Source organism: Aegilops tauschii, chromosome 2 (assembly GCF_002575655.3).
Source record: "Aegilops tauschii subsp. strangulata cultivar AL8/78 chromosome 2, Aet v6.0, whole genome shotgun sequence".
In the NCBI taxonomy this organism is placed as follows: domain Eukaryota; kingdom Viridiplantae; phylum Streptophyta; class Magnoliopsida; order Poales; family Poaceae; genus Aegilops; species Aegilops tauschii.
In genome coordinates, this window is record NC_053036.3 from 645,568,893 (window position 1) to 645,588,861 (window position 19,969).

At 44.5% G+C, this 19,969-nt stretch overlaps 1 protein-coding gene and 1 long non-coding RNA gene across 9 annotated transcripts; both read right to left on the minus strand.

Moving 5' to 3' along the window:
- Window positions 1-1,622: 1,622 nt before the first annotated feature.
- Window positions 1,623-6,064, minus strand: LOC120973909 (uncharacterized). 8 transcript variants are annotated; one of them, XR_006670889.2, is made up of 4 exons: window positions 5,756-6,064; window positions 4,902-5,137; window positions 3,405-4,831; window positions 1,623-2,492 (listed from the first exon to the last, which is right to left on the minus strand). It is a non-coding gene; the product is annotated as an uncharacterized lncRNA (long non-coding RNA). The 8 variants fall into 8 exon arrangements; XR_006670888.2 differs by having other exon boundaries at window positions 3,405-4,658; window positions 4,747-5,137; XR_006670890.2 differs by having other exon boundaries at window positions 3,405-4,078; window positions 4,591-5,137.
- A 2,544-nt stretch (window positions 6,065-8,608) lies between these two features.
- On the minus strand, window positions 8,609-10,351 carry LOC109747442 (cationic peroxidase SPC4). Its single transcript, XM_020306497.4, has 3 exons — window positions 10,001-10,351; window positions 9,466-9,660; window positions 8,609-9,334 (listed from the first exon to the last, which is right to left on the minus strand). The coding sequence occupies exons 1-3, from the start codon at window positions 10,295-10,297 to the stop codon at window positions 8,804-8,806; spliced, it is 1,023 nt and encodes a 340-aa protein (XP_020162086.1). The 5' UTR covers window positions 10,298-10,351; the 3' UTR covers window positions 8,609-8,803.
- Window positions 10,352-19,969: the final 9,618 nt, after the last annotated feature.

Genomic DNA, 19,969 nt, shown 5'->3' on the forward strand with positions numbered 1-19,969 from the left:
AATTTTTTATATAATTTTCTTCTATTTATTTTCGAGTAATTTTTTTTCCTGTATTTAGTTTCTTTGTGAATATAAAAAAATTATAGTTTTTTTCTTTTCTATATTATTTATTTTTTGCTATTCATTTTGTAGTGATTTTCAATTTCACCATCATTTAGCTCTCTAAACAAATTGGTAAATGACTGAAAAACAGCAAATGATGTCAGAACATGTTGGAAATTGATGATGTCGCTTTGAATGATGCATACTGAACGCAAAAATAGGCTAGAGTTCAAATAAGTTAAAAAACATTGAAGTGCCCGTGTAACAGATGAGTTCTCGTCCGAAACCCTGATACTCCGAAAGAGATTGTCCAGTTTATACACGAGGTGCGTCCAATTTTCACCGTGACCGTCTCTACTCTTTTGCACATGCTATGCGGTCGAAATGATAATACCATGCCAAGTTCCAACATTTTGAGAGTTCATTTTGTAGTGATTTTTCAATTTCACCGTCATTTAGCTCTCTAAACAAATCGGTAAATGACTGAAAAAAGCAAATGATGTCAGAACGTGTTGGAAATTGATGGCGTCGTTTTGAATGATGCATACTGAATGCAAAAATAGGCTGGAGTCAAATGACTGAAAACAGCAAATGATGTCAGAACGTGTTGGAAATTGATGACGTCGCTTTGAATGGTGTGTACGAAACGCAAAAAAGTCTGGAGTTGTAATAAGTTTTAAAAAATGAATTGCCCATGTAACAGATGAGTTCTCGTCAGAAACCCTGATAATTCGAAAGAGATTGTCCAGTTTATACACGAAGTGCGTCCAGTTTTTGCTGTAACACAAGAAGTCCGGAGTTATAATAAGTTATTAAAGATAAAAAAGAGGCACAATGATCGTTAATTAGCTTCAAGCCTTTCGGAATAGTGCAAACTGCACTGCACATAGCTCCGTGCAGTCTACACTATTCCTCAAGGCTTAAAGCTAAGCAACGTGCAGATGAGCATTGCGCCTCTTCTTCATCGTCTCTGCACTCAGGGCTTATAAACCGCTCCTAGTGCCTCTCTCTTCGCGAGGTGGGACTAAAAAACAGCTTACTAAGAACCGGTTCATGGCACGAAGCGGTACTAAAGGTGCCCGTGGGGCCCCAGCCTGACCACAGCCTGACGCAGCCTCGTTAGCACGAACCGGTACTAAATGTTGCTCACGAACCGGTACTAATGAGCGCCCGCCTAGCCGTTGGAACCGGCACTAATGTGAAGCACATTAGTGCCGGCTCAAAATCAAACCGGCACTAATGTGCTTCACATTTGACCCTTTTTCTACTAGTGCTAGTAATCTGTTGCGCCTAGTAAAGCTGAAATTACTATTCTTTTTTCCGCTAAATTCATGTTTAGCTTTGGAATATATAGTTGAAAACAGCAGAAAAGGGTAATAAACATTTGGTGGTTACCATAACAAAAAAATGGTGTGGAAGGAATCTGTGTATATCTATGAGATAAACGAAATTTTATTTAACAGCTGATAGCATGAATACATCATGAACAACACATCTATATGAATTGCAACAGCTAAATTGCATAAGGGGAAAATAGTAGTAAGGGTAAGAATTGTTTATTCATGGTCTATAAATCAAACTAATAAATAGCATTGTAAATTTGAGCTGAATTTTTAAAATGCAATCATCTATTAGAATTCATTGTTTTTGAGCTGTCGCTTGAATCTTCATCAGAGCTCGAAGACTGGCGACAGTATGCAATTGTTAAGCGACAACACTTTGTTAGTATTCTCATTTTGCTTTGGAATCTTTTGCCTCTTTTTGGCTTCTAATCTGCAAGTTATCTGCCTTGACGCTTGATCCATGACGATTGTATAAGGGAACTGAGGCAGTGATGGGCATACCGCACGTACACCCACACCCCAGGGCATGGATGAACTACTGCCTTGGACTTTTTTGTTGAGCAGGTGCCCTTGACACCAGCATTAATTCTAAGATTCTTCAATTAGCAGCAAAGAATTAAATGATATAGCACGGCTTGCAGCCAATTGCTCAGATGTTACAGAGAAAGAGTCTGTACTTATTAGATTTATTAGTCTGATCAGACTGCTCATTCTTCACATCTTCAGTAGCTACAGCAGCAGCATCCTGAGCATCTTGCTTAGATTCCTATCATGACATGGCGATGCTCGTGGGGTGAGGAATGCACAAAAGGGAAAACAATAAGAGTGGAATTGAACATGAATGCTAACATCTGTTTTGGATGCAGGGTCAACAACATCTCCAGCAAAAACGGTTCCTCCAGTTTGGGTAGGATCTTTAGGCACAACCGCAGATGATGTAGTTCCCTTGGTGTAACCAAACTAATAAAGCGAGAAAAGTATAGCAGTGCACAAGGCTGATTAAAATACCTAGTTATTTTAGTCACAGGAGCTTGTCCCTTGCCTTTCAATCGCTCCATTTGTGTTTTGGCTTGCTCTTTTCCTTGTGCTTCCTTTGTGGGTCACTCACTACAAAAATGAGACTTGTAAGCTTATATCGAACAACAAACCAAGCATGTAGAACTATCAAATAGTGTAGTTGTAGCACACTCTACCATGCAACCAAATCAGAAGCCCAAGAAAAATGATAAGTACCAGCAGAAACCAACCAAACGAAATGGACCACATAAATAGTCTGGAAGCACCTAGCTCCTATGATGCAGCGAGGAGGAAACTGGAAATCATATGCATCTCGCCATCATATAAAGATGTTCAACCTCATCTTTTTTGTGGGGAACAAATATTTTGGATCCGTGAGAAGGATTTCTGGATACCTGTGCATGTGCTTTATACATGGTACCGCAAACCAGATGGAAGTTCGTGCTGGAAGCATATGATCAATCAAAACACATAATAAACAACATTTTCGCCTATATGAATATCTATAAATTTATATCAAATTTCAAGAGCTTCTCAACAACAAATTGAGGAAAAACATATACATAAAAACAAAGAAAAATGTGTTCTAACTGTATATGTAAAATTTGAACAAATCAAATCAAGTGTTTATTTTGTTTAACACCATCTATTGATTGAATGCTACTCCAACTATAAGGAGTTTGTAAAGTATGAATTGTATTCGGCCAATAGCATGTCACATATATAATAACATCTTATAGGCCAACAATGCCTGGGAGCAATATATCGATGCATCCATGATACAACTAATTTTCCCATACATAAGAGCTAAAAAGTTTTATTCTACGATTAATGAGCAAATTGAATTCCAATAAGTATGCAAAGATGCAACGGGCAGGAACTTTAAAACATTTGCATTAACATGATTTATACCAAAAAAAACACCCGGTCAGTACCAGAAGCAATAAGTAATGTACAGAAACATAACGAGATGAAACAAAAACCTGAGGCGGGAAAGCCAACCTTGGTGGGAAGACAAATAACCGACGAGCCAACAGAGGGGTAGACGGCAAACCAGCTGAAGATACCAACAACTGGACCTGCAAAACAAAAGGAGAAAGGGAAACAATCTGTAAGAGGTGCCTACAAAGAGATTCCAAGGGCATGAATGATCTACAGCGTAACAGGTAGAATAAGGACACAAGAATTCAGAATATATGAGCAAGCAACAAACAAAAAACCTACTGGAACCTGAGTGTAACTTCCATTTTACTGGATGGTTAGTTAGTTTGCACTTTGCAGGCACCGGTTAGCAACAAAAAAAACCAATGACTATGCATGCACGAGCGACCAACCGAACAAAAAGAGCAGAGGCATAAGGAAGTAAACAAAAGACCCACTGGATACTGAAACCACATGCTAATTTTACTGGATAGCCATCTAACTTGCATGCATCGGTGAGCAACAAAACAACCAACAAACCTGACAAGGAACCTACCCTGCCAGACATTGAAACCAGAGGCTAATTTTCTTGGATAGCTAATAAACCTGCATGTAACAGTGAGCAACAAAACAATCAACCGACCTGACAATGAACCTGCATGTAGTAGCTTCTTAACAGGTACGACCAAGTAGCAAACAAAAGAACTACTGGGCCCTGAAACAGTAGGCTAATTTGACTGGAAGGTTAACCAACTCTGCATCAGGAAGAACACACACTAAGTGCACATACTAAAGCAGGAGCCAATCTTCAATTGTTGGCATGCAAATACGTATAAGAACTCTTCGCATGCACAGATCAAGACTGAAAAAAAGAAAGAAAGGGGAACCATGGTAAATGCCAGCGTAGACCATGAACAAAAACACAAAGAACAGAATCAAGTAAAATGTATGAACCGCAATCCTAGACGTTGCACAACAAAGGGCAACCGTCGGCAACGTTTGTGAACATATCAGCCTTGGCTCCGTCATAACCTTTCTTATTTTTAACTTTTACATCCAAGAGTACTGAAAAATGAGAACAAAATATTCACTTTAATAAAAAGAATACATAGCTAATTTAAGGCATCGTTGTAAATTAAGAACCTCAGGATCAGAATCATCTTGAGACTGTCGTTAGCATCAAACAGAGAATTTTCAGGATGATATATGGAAGAAGTAAATTGCTATCAACCAACTTTTCTTCCCATACAAGAGTCAGATTACTTACTCTGACGTGCTGCGATAGAGCACTTAGTCCAAAATCACCTTGAGAGTGCTGTTAGCATCAAGCAGAGGCTTTCCAGGATGATACATGGAAGAAGAAAAATGCTATCAACACACTTTTCTTCCATAGAGCATATCAGTAACCACCACGCCACACTACCTTCAGATCACGGTGATAAACGCCTCTTGTATGGCAGCAGTCGACAGTGTTGATCAGCTGCTATAAATATTTCCTCACATCTCCTCTTTCAGATCACAACAAATTAAGCACATAGTCACAGTGGGAGGCACAATCCACAATGTTCACTAAGGTACCTGCGTCTCCTGCCGCCCTTGCCATTGTCGCCTCCCCACTGGCTGCACCTGGGAGTTGGCCATCGCCGTCTGCCGCCAGCTGAATGGAGGTGGTCGCTGGGCGAGGGCTCGTCCATGGCAGCAAAGAAGAGGCGTCGGCAGCTTGAATCCATCCTGATTCGTCCCCCTCTATTCGTCAGGGAGAGAGTACATAAGCTTCATCACCATGTGTATCTTTTCCCTGTTGACCATCTCCTCTACAAGACACGCCAATTAAAAGTGGAGATAGTCATTTACATAGTCGAAGGGCAAAGCATAATTTTCAGAAAGCAAAATATAAGTAAACTATGGGGGGAAGATGACCAAATATACTCTGTTTTCCTTATACTGCAGGTTCCAAATTCGTACACGTCACACAAAAAAAATCAATTCGACAAGCTAATCTGGCAAATTATTGGCACACGATAATTAGTTAAAAGCTAAAACATCCACCACAGCCAAGAAGTCACACGTTTGCAGCAAGGAACCAGGGGCCCTTGCGCCATCATTGAACCTCTCCTAAAGTAGAACCGGCCCATGTCCGATGCGTATGCCAGAATCGCCGGCAGGCATAGAACAGATCTCCAGCAAACCATAGTTACGTGAGGATCAAACATATGAGCACTACAAATGCTTGATAAATTCACCAAGGCAAGAACTGGCCGTACAAAATCAGGCTAAGAGACATAAGGAAAACGTAAGAGCACTTTTCACCAGCTTGAGCTTGCCCGCGCGCTGTCCTGGTTGACTCTGATTTGAGGGCGACGTGAGGAGGCAGGGGAGGAGGGGGTGGGAAGAGGATGAATCAGAAGGAACGAAAGGGATGGAAGGAAGACCTGCGATGGCGGCGTCCTTCCCTGCCTCGTACCCTCCCCAGATGGGACCCGGGGCAGCGCTCCCGCCTCCGTCTCTCGCGCCCGAGCGCGGCGCCTCTTCACAGCTGGACGCTGCCGCCACCGCTCCTCTCGTGCCGCTGCCGAGGCCGCATCCGCCACTCCCCCGCCTCGAGCCAGCCGCCGCCGTGGAATTTAAGCGGAGGAGGAGAAACGCGAAGGGGGGGAGGCGGGTGGAGAGCATGGAGGAGGGGACGCGGGGCTCGAGGAAACAGGAGACGAGGGGAAGCGGGGCTCGAAGACGCGAGGGATTGGGCTAGGGTTTTCACCACGCGCAGCACGATCCATCCCGCACGTCTCACTTTGTGTACATCAAACCCAAGAAAAACAAACTCATTAGCTGGGCCCATGTCTAACGAGACCCACTTGACATTCACCATTGAAGAAACCATGTACGTGAAACATGGATAACGGCTGAGCAGCTGCCAGCGGTAAAAAAGTAGGGCAATTTAGCTACCGAGCGGTCCAGCTTACCTGGCGATCGCAAGCCCCTCGTATGGGCGGGTAGCCTAGCGAGATTTATAATGTAAATGATCTTCATACGGGAATAAAATCCTTCATGCGATCTCTATATAAATTGCTGTGCAAATGCTACTTCTACAAATTCCCGTGACAAGAAGGCACGTTCATCAAAGACGAGATATTCCAGAGACCAAAGGACCTGCATAGATCATATCTTCCATGACTTTTTCTTTTGTTCATCACATATACCCAAACTCGGAACCTCCACCACTTCATCTAAATGGGTCCCCTGTTAGTGACAGATGAGATTTTCAAGTTGAGAAAGGAAACAAATCAGAGATGGTCTTTATCGGAAAAAAGTGTTTGTGCATGGTGTTAATTAGACAAGCTCATATAATTTTTGGAATGCGGTCCCTTAGGGCCTGGTTCATTACAAAAGGTCGAACAAATATGCCCGGTTAATTAGCAGAAACCCGGATGAAAACCGTTACAACACGCCCACAAGGAAAGGCACATGGCCGACCTGGTACCTACAAGACCCACACACACCACCAAGGAAAGGACACCGTCGAGGTTGCTAGCAATGTCATCGTCATCACCTCTCCCTGAGCAGGCAACTACGACTTCGACGTGGATGACCCATCAAGACCCCTCCGAACGAATGGTACACGAGAACCCTGCTGGCCAAAGCCAAACAATCGGCCGCGGGCGTCGAGGATGAGGCAGCTCTGACCTTGATGACAAGCCTCGCAGGAGAAAAGGAGCACACCTTGCACTGACAATGTCCGATTTGCCCATCGCATGGCATCGTTGCCGCAGTGTCGCCCCGCAATGCTGTAGCTCCGACTTCACGCTCAAGAGCATGCCAAACGGTTTACGATGAAGGCAAGCCACAACCGCGTTCATCTTGCAACCATCATTGCCTCCACACAAGTCACAACGCCACTTCCGCATCGCTAGTCAGGCACCCGCCGACCACGATGTCATGCACGTCCAGCCCCGAGGGAGTGTAGGAGGGATCAAAGTCTTCAAGACGGCGCCCCCAAGAGGGAGAGCGACGTTGAAGACGCCGCCGCCACCCGATCCTACACAAGGATCTTGGCTTTCACCTGAAGAACTCGATCTGAGAGAAGAGGATTCTTTGATCTCAACGGCGCCTCCAAGAATGATAGCGATGCCCACGGGCGTCACCACCACCGGCTGGCAATCACCGGCTAGACTTTCGCCCGGAGCAGTAGAACCTCACTCCAACGCACTTGGCCACCACAAACCAGCAACTCCAACGCTCGAACCTCCACTGGCCCGCACATCCCCTACACAACAACCGCACCATTGTCGTACATGGACCACCACTGCAACTCGCTGCCGTTGATGCCGGCCAGCAGCACCCGCGGTGAGCCAGATATGGCCACACGCCAGACCCAACACCCCTCCACCGCAGGGCAGCCACCAGAGGAGCTCTGCTCCCGGCAGCGACGTGCACGCAAGCCGCACGATGCATGAGAGCTGGGGTCGGAGTCGGAGAGCTGCCACCCCATCCCAACCAAGCCGGACGGATCTGAGGCGGAAAGCCGAGGCCGCCGCCACAGAACACCGGGAGCCCGAAGAGCCGTCGCCAGAAGCAGCAACAGGAACCAAGAGGAGGACTGGAGGGGCCACCCACCGGATCCAAGGACAAGGCCACCGGGGCATAGCAGTTCGTCGGTAGCCGAGCAACGAGGGCGCGACCTCCCTCCGCAATGGATGCTCGTCTCCGCGCCGGGAAACGCCCCGCCACCGCCGTCCACAACGCGGGCTTAGCCTGGCCGCATCCTCCGGCAGCGGCGAGGGGAAGGGGAGGGGAGGGGGGTGTGTCGGCCGGTGACTACGTTCCCCCGAGTCGCATGGGAGCGACATGGGCGTCGGACTATAGTGTCCCGCAACTCCTGTAAAAACTTTGCAATATAGAACAGAATCAACAAACTATTTTGATAATAAGATTCCGAACCGCGAACCAACCTGTGGTTGGATGGTTAGAGGGACTGTGGTATCCCCAGCCCACCAGGGTTCAAATCCTGGTGCTCGCATTTATTCCTGGATTTATTTCAGGATTTCCGGCGATGCGCATTCAGTGAGAGGAGACGTTCCCGTCGACGACGAGGTGCCTACGGTGACTTCGTAAATCTTGAGATGATATGCCGGCTCAGTCTTTCGGAGATACTCATAGGGATAGGGTGTGCGTGTGTGCGTTCATAGAGGTGAGTGTATGCGCGTGTATACGAGGGCTTGCGTCTATACTAATGTTCAAAAAAAAAAAGATTCGGAACCGCCTCCAACTCTGATACAGTTTGCAAGTACTAGAAGTAGTAAATTTCGTGTGATAAAGGGGTAGAGCCAGGCTGCTACTCCTTATTACAAGGAAATTAACAGTCGTCTTCAACATAGTTACTATGTGATCTCCTCTTATTTTGAACATAAAAAAAAACGATCCCATCTGAAGGAAGCAGAACGCAGGCAGCAAACACCTCCTAGGTTGGACGCACGATGAGACTAGTAGCACTGCTGGCGGATGCGGCCGACGTTCCCTTGAGGTCCCTGGAGCATCCCCATCTTGCTCATGGAGCTGCCGAACTGGTTCCAGAACCACCACTCATTGTCGGCAAAGTCGTTCACGTATCCTCGGGTAGTCTTGTTGAGGAGGAGCTGCACATCGGAGGTAAGAACCCCCTTCCCCTGCTTGAGGTTGATGTAGTACTTGTTGTCGAACTTTTCCGGGGTGGTAACATCGAGGTCCTGACGGCGGTTCACGTCGGTGGTGCAGTTATCTTGTAGCCTTCGAACAAAGTCATCAGAGTCGGAGTTGGGGAAACGGTCGCTGAAGGTGGCGCAACGAGCTTTCCCAATGGTATGCGCACCAGAGAGCACCACGAGGTCTTTCTCGTCGAGGCTGCGGCTTCTGAAGGCAGCTATAAGTTGGTCAATGCTGAAGGTGGGGGGCGGGAGCTCCTCGACAAACCTCAGCGGCGCGGGCTCGAAGCTGTCAAGCCTACCGAGTGGCACATGGTAGGGTTTGCCACCTGACTGCAAGTTGCATTAAAGCATATGATTTAGCGTGCGGATAGGGAAAACAATTAATCTTTCATATTTAGTAACAACAGTTAAGGAAGTTTAGCCACATGCTCTGTAATTTTTTTCTTCCAAAAGTGACATACCGCTACAACGGCGTCGTGAGTGGCAAGGGCCATGATGTCGGCGCAGGAGACGGTGGGTCCACAGGCTTCGTGCACCTTGGCGCGGATGTCTTCCATGAGGAACGCCACTTTCCGCCTGATATCTAGAGAGAGGTTCGGCGGCATTCTCATCTCACTCCATGGAGTTCCCAGCAAAAGAATTGACGCATCGCATCCCTGTACACATACATACATTTATGTGTATGTACAGAACACAGTTTTGTGTAAAATAGTTAGTTAGCTAGCTAGGGTTACCAGCATGTTTAGTTCATGACTAACATTCCCACAACTAATCTTCAGCTAAGTGTGCTAAAGAAAAGTGTAATGTACAAATTGGCAGCACAAGTGCGGCAAGAGTTGAATCATATATATATGGCCATGGCTAAGAAAATGTGGCAAGCCACAAGTGTAACAGTGCACTAAACCTATAAAATTAGACCTGAGATGTTGTTAACCTACGAATCGAACATGTTTTGCATACTTAATTACCCGGAAGAAGCTCCACTAAAAAAAGTACCTGCGGGAAGCAGTCGTGGAAGAACATACGGAGGAGGTCAGCGGCGATGGTGATATCTCCCTGTACGGCTTCTACCACGGCGGTGCGCACGATGCCCCGCAGATCGGGGCACGACACGTCATGGTAGTCCGCAGTGAGACCGTCGGCTATGGTCACTACTGGACGTGTACTATGGTACTGGCCATCGGTAGTCATGGAGATAAGCTGATCCGGCCGCGTGGATGACAAAGCTGCTGGGAAGAGCAGCGCGGCGACGACGAGTCCTATCATGGCTACCATTGCTCTACTGCACGCCATCGAACTTTCCTAGCTCTACTACCAGTACTGCACTACTATCTGGGAGTGTATCTTCCTTACGCCCAGGATGGTGTTATTTATAACTCAACAAATAGCTACAGGGTTGGAGATCGAGAGAGGGCAGGTCCACCGATAATGGAGGGAGAGGTTGAAAAGACCGAAACGCCCTGTTAGTAGCTCACTCATTTCATTAATTAAGATCATGACAAAATCATCTAAAAAATTCATAAGATCGTGGTAAGATCAGGATAGATTATAACATGGAGCATCTTCCTTTCTTTTTTAGTTTTCGTGTTCCAGATGCAATTGCCTAACTTTGGATCCAGCATTTAGTATTAATCTACTTTATACATGTAAGAGTTTTTTCTAACACAGTACAAATGTAGATGCTCAAACATATACAGATACACTCACCCCTATAACCGTATGCACACACCCTACTCCTACCAGCACCTTTGAGAGACTGTGGTGACACATCATCTTCAGATTAACGAAGTCACCGCAGATACCTTTGTAGTCGATGGGAACATCTCCTTCCAGTGAACGTACATCCCCGGAAGGCCTGAAATGAATCCAGAAAAATGTGAACATCAATGACAAGTCTAGAACTTGAACTCTGATGGGTTGGGAAAATCACTATACTCCTAAACATCCAACCAAAGGTTGTGTACACGTGTTAGCCATGTTTAGGAATTTTATGCTTACTTGATCATATCCTTTGGTGGAACCGTTCTCTTCTCACTTCTTTCTCCGAAGGCACCTTTCTTCCTAACCCGAATTGTAGTTTATTCCTCGCCTTTTCGTTTCTCGATGATTCCCTTCCCCCATCCGATGCCAATGTTTCCCACTCATAAACTTGTTAGGTCCAAAGTACGGAGGTTTGCAGTAAGTAATATATTTCGTCTGGTGACCCTAATTTGTCAATGTGCAAGAAACGATGTACAAGCAATTCTCTCTGCAACAACTAAAGGAAAATATCTTGTGTGAAATAAGACATCAATCAATAATGGAGTAAGATAAAAGAACAAGACCAAATTCCCCGAGAGTTTTACTCCATATGGTAGCGCATGTCCTGCAGTCATTTGCATTACTTAGATGATGACAATTTAAGGATATTTGCATTCCAAAAATACCAAAAAAACCAAGAGTTTTAGTTGACTTTGCATTACTTGCAAAATAAAGAGCATCTTCCTAGCTCTATCAGTTCCGTGATCCACATGGAATTTGCTAGGTCTCGAACTAGAATTGGTAACAGATGGATCAACAATGGATCCATTTGTTCAGTTATGGCACATGCAGAGGCCGGGTGACGCTCATCATGCTTTGTATCTACTTGATGCTATATTTTGAATCAATAAAAATGCCCTTCATCGAAAAGCTATGGCACATGCATCCCTGAGTCAAGAGGTGATTAAGCTATGGCGCATGCATTTGATCCTGGTAATTTGGCCCTTCATCGAAAATGTCTGAAGCTCGATTTATCATCTAAGCTGGTTATTGTACCTGCGTATGTCTCTAGTCTACACAGAGTGTTGAATTGTGTGTATTAGTAAGAGCCCACGATTTAGTTCATCTCAGCTACCTAGCTCTATAGCTGGTTTGGCCACGGCCGAGATTGGCAAAGTTTGGATCTAGCTACCTCGTTTGGGCACTAATCAATTTGGAGACTGGTGACGTCCTGAAAATACAACAATCCCTAATGACATTATATACTCTTTTATGTTCGTGAGCTGAAGATAATGATTATGAATAAAAGAAGTTTTCTCTTCCAGTTTCGCGCTCTTGTCTTGCGTGAGCGCGTGGTTGCCACGTATGAATTTTTATCACATGGATTGATGGAGTCGAGCTACACACGGCGTGCAAGCCTGGATGCCTCGTGATTAAGTTAATCTAGGATTCCATAACTCTACATGTGGCTTGTCGACTATGTGTCAACCAAAAACCAGGCAAGGTACGTACACCTGCTACCTAAGGAGTCGTATCTGCCAAACAAATGAGTTAATGCCCACTTCTACAGATGTCTTGATGTTCGTGAAGGTGATGAGGTGGTGGGAGGACGTGTTACAGATCAACTTTTGAGATTGTGCCGATCTCAAAGATTTTCCCTGCTTAATCGGCAATGGGCTCTAGCATCCTACCTTGCTCAATCAGCAAAAGGCTCTAGCAACATAATGACTTGTCCCCCGCAAAACAAAATGGACTTGTAGACCTGTGTTGGTTTTGATCGAGTTGATGCATGACTATGCAATTAAGTTTGATCAAGTTTGTATGTGCATATATGAAAGCGAATATGAATGCACTGAACAATTCTGATGTGAATTCTCCACGCCAACTATCCAATCTAAGTCAGTAGCTTGCTCTATTACCGTAGTATTGAGTGTCTGAGTGAGTGCGTGTGCCTTCCTCACGTCTCCAGTGGGTGGTGTTATTAAGTGATCCTTATCCGGGCTGGAGAGAGGGTGAGCACATGAATCCATAATGGAGAGAAGCAAAAAATCTTGAAATACCATCAGTATAGTAGGACACTCCTTATACCATATTATATTGACATACTACGATGAGGATGGATAAAAATAACTATTCTTCATGTCCTAGTTTTGTGTTCCAGAGACGATTGACCAAGTTTGGATCTAGCTACTGGTTTCGAGAGCTTTACATGCATGTACTCCCTCCGTTCTTGAAAAAGTGTACTTCCAATTTTGTTGGAGGATCAAACTATCTCAAAATTTGATCGAGTATGTGCAAAAATATATCAATGCTTGTGAAACCAAATAGGTATATGACGGAAATATATTTTATCATGAATCTAATGCTACTAATTTGATGGCATAATTGTTGGTCTATTATTGTATATATACGGTCAAACATAAAAAAGTTTGACTTTCCAACAAACTTAGAAGTACACTCTTTTAAGGACGGAGGGAGTAATATTCAGTGTTAATTAACACATGTATTGATGATGGATCGAGATCACAATTAAACCACGACGTGCATTTCTCACATACAGGATATGATGTCATATCTATAAAGAGGAAACCTTAATTATACACTGATTAAGTCTGGTGATCATATGGATCGATAATAGACAGAAGAAAATATAATGAGATACCCTAGAGTATTAGCATACAAAAAAGAGCACTCAGTATATTAAGATCCCGAGAATATTAGGATGGATTAAATAAAAATATCTTTATGTATTGTTTTGTGTTTCACATGTGACTGTTTGTGTTTTGGATCTAGCCAGAGCACTTTGATCTACTACAATGCATTGTTTACACATGGATCGACAATGGATAGAAGGGAAATTAATTAAGCTACCATACCATGTGCATGCTTGGTCGATCTTGATCTATCGTGATGATCCAGAAAATGCATTGTATTTAGTAATTAAAATTCTAGTAATATGAGTCAGGATTAAAAACTTCTCGATCAGATTCCATAACATAAGTCTACATGTGGTTTTGGTTGGATGCCAATCTGTACTGTGGGATCAAGTTACAACATTGGAGTCTATGTTCAGTTGGTTCATTAGCGTTCAGTAAGGTACTTTTACGGTGAATCTTGTTCTGGCCAAATTCCATTGGAGTTGTGTTAGGGAGAGCTTCAGGAAACTCTAGAGTAGTTCATGGTTTACACGACCTAAACCATAGAATTGCTTGGAGGGCATTTGCGACGTTTTCTTGAGCACTATGGATTTGTCCTTATGAGCTTGCGACTGAAGGTGTTATTCTGAATCATCCCATTGATCTAGTTTCCTTTAGATTTGGTTGGCTTTGGGAAAAAGGAAATGACAGGCGACGTTGAGCGTGGTGTTGGGCAAGATTAGAACTATGCACTACATCAACATAAATGAAGCTTATTACGCACCACAATAGTCTTTATTTTGCTTTGCCCCTAGAATTTTTCTCCTCATTTGAGCCTCTTTGTATTTAATTTGTGGATACCCTACTATGTCCCTGTTTGAACTTTGTACTGTTACCTATTTGTGGCTTTATTAACTTAAGGTCGGGCGCTCCCCTTGGTGGCACGCGAACCCTAGATGCCGCCTAAAGGGCCTTCTCTCCTGTCCCCTATGCTACGTCGCTGCCGGAGAGTGTGCCGGTAAAGTCCATGCTGACTCCAGGAAGGTGGCGCGGTGGTGTTGTTCCTTTCGTGAATGCGGTGCGAAGGTTGCCGTGTGGAGGCCCGTGCTGGCTGACATGTGGCTTTCGTGGGATGTTGTGTCTACGGTGCAAAGGTTGCAGTGTAGATGCCCATGATGGCTGACTGGTGGCTCGTGCAGGCCATTGTGGCTGTTCCCGGGTGGATGGCCGCTGGATCTAGCACTAGTAGAAAAGAGGGCTTTGGTTCAGGCCGGGTCAGCCCATTAGTCCCGGTTGAGTCCAGAACCGGGACCAATGGGGGCACTGGTCCCGGTTCGTGAGGCCAGGGGCCTGCCGGGCCTCGTGGGGGCATTGGTCCCGGTTCGTCTGGCCTCTTTGGTCCCGGTTGGTGGGACGAACTGGGACCAATGGGCCTCGCTCCTGGCCCACCACCATTGGTCCCGGTTGGTGGCTTGAACCGGGACCACGGGCTGCCCTTTAGTCCCGGTTCATGCCACGAACCGGGACCAATGAGGTGCCTATATATACCCCTCGCCCGCGAGCAAAGCACTCCAGTGCTCTGTTTTTCTCTGGCCGACGAGGGGAGGGCTTTGTGGTGCTCTAGCTCACCTCCTATGCACATGAGGTGTTCGATGGAATGCCCGAGCCACACTAGTTAAGCTTTCTCCTCTCAAAGCTCGACCTCAAAGCTCCATTTTCCTCGAGATTTGTCTAGGTTTAGCGGCCCGTCACATCCCATTCCCGTCTTCACCGCCGTCGATCGCCCGCGCCGATCTCGTCGCCGGCACCACCGTGGTGAGCCTCTTGTTCTTATCTTCTTTCTGAAAGAAAAAAATTCTTACTTTAGATAGATACTTGTCTAATTTTCTTACTATTTTATTGCTTGTTATTATATAGTGCGATGGTTTTGGTATCCGGCCCCGTCGGCCCTCGTCCTGTCTATGATTCGGATGTGGTATATATTATCTTTATAACTATTGGTTCATTTATTGTTTATGAAAATTATGCCGACCAACGTGACATAGATTTTATTTATCTAGGAGGTATGTGAACCGGAAATTCCAACCGACCCTATTGTCGAGAGGTTAAATTTAGTTGAAGAAGAAAACAATTTCTTGAAGGAAAAAATAAAAAAAATTGAGGAGGAGAAGATGATATTGGAGTTGCATGTTGCGGATGTCGTCGATGATCACAAGATCAAGATGGATGCAATGCGCTTGAAGATTAGAAAGATTAGAAAATATGCCATTCATACCGAGGCTTGGTATCATTATGCCGTTGGATCAATTGTTACCTTGGTTGCGATTATGATCGCATTTGTTTTCGCATTGAAATGTTTTACATAGTTTCAATGTATGGTTTAATTAATTAGATGCTCTGGAGAGCTATATGTTGTTAGATGAGTACTATGTATGTACTTTGGTTTTAATGTGATGATGAACTTCTATTAATTTGGTCACTTAGTTATCTATTAATGATGTTCTGTAATGGTTTTTGACACACTTAATTATATATAATGCACGCAGATGAACCGGCAATGGATGTACGGTGACAGACACACCTCCGAGTACATTAAGGGCGTGCGTGATTTTCTCGAAGTGGCTGAGGCAAACAAGCAGAATGGTTTTATGTGTTGTCCATGCCCTAAATGTGGGAATACGAAGTCTTACTCTGACCTGAAAATCCTTCACACCCACCTGCTTTACAAGGGTTTCATGCCACACTATAATGTTTGGACGAGGCACGGACAAATAGGGGTTATGATGGAAGACGACGAAGAAGAAGAGGACGATGACAAGTATGTGCCCCCTGAATACGGTGATGCTGCAACGGGGGAAGCTGCTGAAGATCAAGAGGAACCAGACGATGTGCCCAATGATGCTGCAACGGGGGAAGCTGCTGAAGATCAAGAGGAACCAGTGCCCGATGATGATGATCTCCGCCGGGTCATTGTCGATGCAAGGATGCAATGCGAAAGTCAAAAGGAGAAGCTGAAGTTCGATCGCATGTTAGAGGATCACAAAAAAGGGTTGTACCCCAATTGCGAAGATGGAACACAAAGCTCGGTACCGTACTGGAATTGCTGCAGTGGAAGGCAGAGAATGCTGTGCCTGACAAAGGATTTGAGAAGCTATTGAAAATATTGAAGAAGAAGCTTCCAAAGGATAACGAATTACCCGACAGTACATACGCAGCAAAGAAGGTCATATGCCCTCTAGGATTGGAGGTGCAGAAGATACATGCATGCCCTAATGACTGCATCCTCTACCGCGGTGCGTACAAGGATCTGAACGCATGCCCGGTATGCGGTGCATTGCGGTATAAGATTAGACGAGATGACCCTGGTGATGTTGACGGCGAGCCCCCCAGGAAGAGGGTTCCTGCGAAGGTGATGTGGTATGCTCCTATAATACCACGGTTGAAACGTCTGTTCAGAAACGAAGAGCATGCCAAGTTGATGCGATGGCACAGTGAGGACCGTAAGAAAGACGGGAAGTTGAGAGCACCCGCTGACGGGTCGCAGTGGAGAAAAATCGAGAGAAAGTACTGGGCTGAGTTTGCAGCTGACCCAAGGAACGTATGGTTTGGTTTAAGCACGGATGGCATTAATCCTTTCGGAGAGCAGAGCAACAATCACAGCACCTAGCCCGTGACTCTATGTATGTATAACCTTCCTCCTTGGATGTGCATGAAGCGGAAGTTCATTATGATGCCAGTTCTCATCCAAGGCCCTAAGCAACCCGGCAATGACATTGATGTGTACCTAAGGCCATTAGTTGAAGAACTTTTACAGCTTTGGAATGCAAATGGTGTACGTACGTGGGATGAGCACAAACAGGAGGAATTTAACCTGTGTACCGGAAGAAGCCCGCCAAGCGTACCGGTGATCACGTACTTGCTATGGTCAATGATTTACACGTAATCTTTGGAAAGGGTCCCGGCGGACTAGCTGTTCCGAATGACGCTGAGGGACACGCACCCATGTGGAAGAAGAAATCTATATTTTGGGACCTACCCTACTGGAAAGAGCTAGAGGTCCGCTCTTCAATCGACGTGATGCACGTGACGAAGAACCTTTGCGTGAACCTGCTAGGCTTCTTGGGCGTGTATGGGAAGACAAAAGATACACCTGAGGCACGGGAGGACTTGCAACGTTTGCACGAAAAAGACGGCATGCCTCCGAAGCAGTATGAAGGTCCTGCCAGCTACGCTCTTACGAAAGAAGAGAAAGAAATCTTCTTTGAATGCCTGCTCAGTATGAAGGTCCCGTCTGGCTTCTCGTCGAATATAAAGGGAATAATAAATATGCCAGAGAAAAAGTTTCAGAACCTAAAGTCTCATGACTACCACGTGATTATGACGCAACTGCTTCCGGTTGCATTAAGGGGGCTTCTACCAGAAAACGTCCGATTAGCCATTGTGAAGCTATGTGCAGTCCTGAATGCAATCTCTCAGAAGGTGATCGATCCAGAAATCATACCAAGGCTAAGGAGTGATGTGGCGCAATGTCTTGTCAGTTTCGAGCTTGTGTTCCCACCATCCTTCTTCAATATCATGACGCACGTCCTAGTTCATCTAGTCGACGAGATTGTCATTCTGGGGCCCGTATTTCTACACAATATGTTCCCCTTTGAGAGGTTCATGGGAGTCCTAAAGAAATATGTCCGTAACCGCGCTAGGCCAGAAGGAAGCATCTCCATAGGCCATCAAACAGAGGATGTCATTGGGTTTTGTGTTGACTTTATTCCTGGCCTTAGGAAGATAGGTCTCCCTAAATCGCGGTATGAGGGGAGACTGACTGAAAAAAGGCACGCTAGGAGCGGACTCAATAATATGCAGGGACGGGCATTCTTGGTCTCAAGCACACTACACAGTTCTACAGAACTCTACCTTGGTGACCCCGTATGTCGATGAACACAAGAACAGTCTGCGCTCCAAACACCCGGAGCAGTGCGACGACTGGATTACATGTGAACACATCAGGACTTTCAGCAGTTGGTTGGAAACACGTCTCAGAGGTGACAACACTGTTTGTGATGAGCTGTACTCGTTGTCCAGGGGACCATCTTTGACTGTATTGACTTACAAAGGATACGGGATAAATGGGAATACCTTTTACACGATCGCCCAAGATCAAAAGAGCACCAACCAAAACAGCGGTGTCCGCTTTGATGCAGCAACTGAGAGGGGAAAGGACACATATTATGGTTACATAGTGGACATATGGGAACTTGACTACAGACATGATTTTAAGGTCCCTTTGTTTAAGTGCAAATGGGTCAATCTGTCAGGAGGCGGGGTACAGGTAGACCCATAGTACAGAATGACAACAGTGGATCTGAAAAATCTTGGGTACACTGACGAACCGTTCGTCCTAGCCAATGATGTGGCACAGGTTATCTATGTGAAGGACATGTCTACCAAACCGAGAAAAAGAAAAGATAAGGAAGCGAATACATCATACGATGAGTCAAAGTGCCACATAGTTCTTCCAGGAAAAAGGGACATCGTGGGAGTGGAGGGCAAGACAGACATGTCTGAAGATTATGAAAAGTTTCATGAAATTCCTCCCTTCAAAGTCAAGGCTGACCCAAGCATCCTGATAAACGATGAAGATTATCCATGGTTACGGCGCAATAAGCAAATGACACAAGCGAAGAAAAAGTGAAGACTTTCTCCCGCAACTATTATGATGATACCATGCCAACTTTGTAACAGACGAGTATGATACCATTTTTCGTTTTGTACACGAAGTGCATCCAGTTTTTGCCGTAACCCTCTCAACTTTCTTGCACATGCTATGTGGATGAAATGATGATACCATGCCAACTTTCAACCTTTTCAGAGTTCATTTGAAATGCTTTTCAATTTCAGGGCCTTATAGCTCAAAATAATCAATAAATGCATGAAAAATAAGAAATGAAGTCAGAAGGGATTGAAAATTGATGATGTGGCTTTGAATGGTGCATTTTGAATACACAAAAAGTCAGGAGTTCAAATAAGTTTTTAAAAATAAAATCCCTTTGTAACAGACGAGTTTCCGTATGAAATCCTGATACTTCGAAAGAGATTGTCCGTTTTGTACACGAAGTGCATCCAGTTTTTGCCGTAACCCTCTATAGTTTCTTTCACATGCTATGTGGATGAAATGATGATACCATGCCAACTTTCAACCTTTTCAGAGTTCATTTGAAATGCTTTTCAATTTTAGGGTCTTATATAGCTCAAAATAATCAGTAAATGCATGAAAAATGGTGCATGAAAAATAAAAAATAAAATAAATAAGTAATTAGAAACAAAATAATATAAACTTTAATAAAATGTATAAGTACAAACAAAATAAAATAAACTTTAATAACATAAATAAAATTTATGAAACTAAAATTATCAAAGTATTTTCTGTTCAAAACATTATAAGCAACCTCTAGAATTGTTGAAACTAAAATTATATAAAATTGATGCAACTAAAATTATCAAAGTATTTTCTGTTCAAAATCATTGAAAGCAAAAAGAATTTTCATAAAGAACTTTTTTTGTTAGAAACTTTAATAGCAAAAAGAAAAATCAT

Excerpts from the sequence above, each read along its gene's own strand:
- LOC109747442 (XM_020306497.4), bottom strand. The coding sequence starts at position 10,297 with ATGGCGTGCAGTAGAGCAATGGTAGCCATGATAGGACTCGTCGTCGCC. Across the intron at positions 9,661-10,000 it reads TCCACGACTGCTTCCCGCAG|GGATGCGATGCGTCAATTCT; the intron begins GTACTTTTTTTA and ends GTATGTGTACAG. Across the intron at positions 9,335-9,465 it reads CTCACGACGCCGTTGTAGCG|TCAGGTGGCAAACCCTACCA; the intron begins GTATGTCACTTT and ends TGCAACTTGCAG.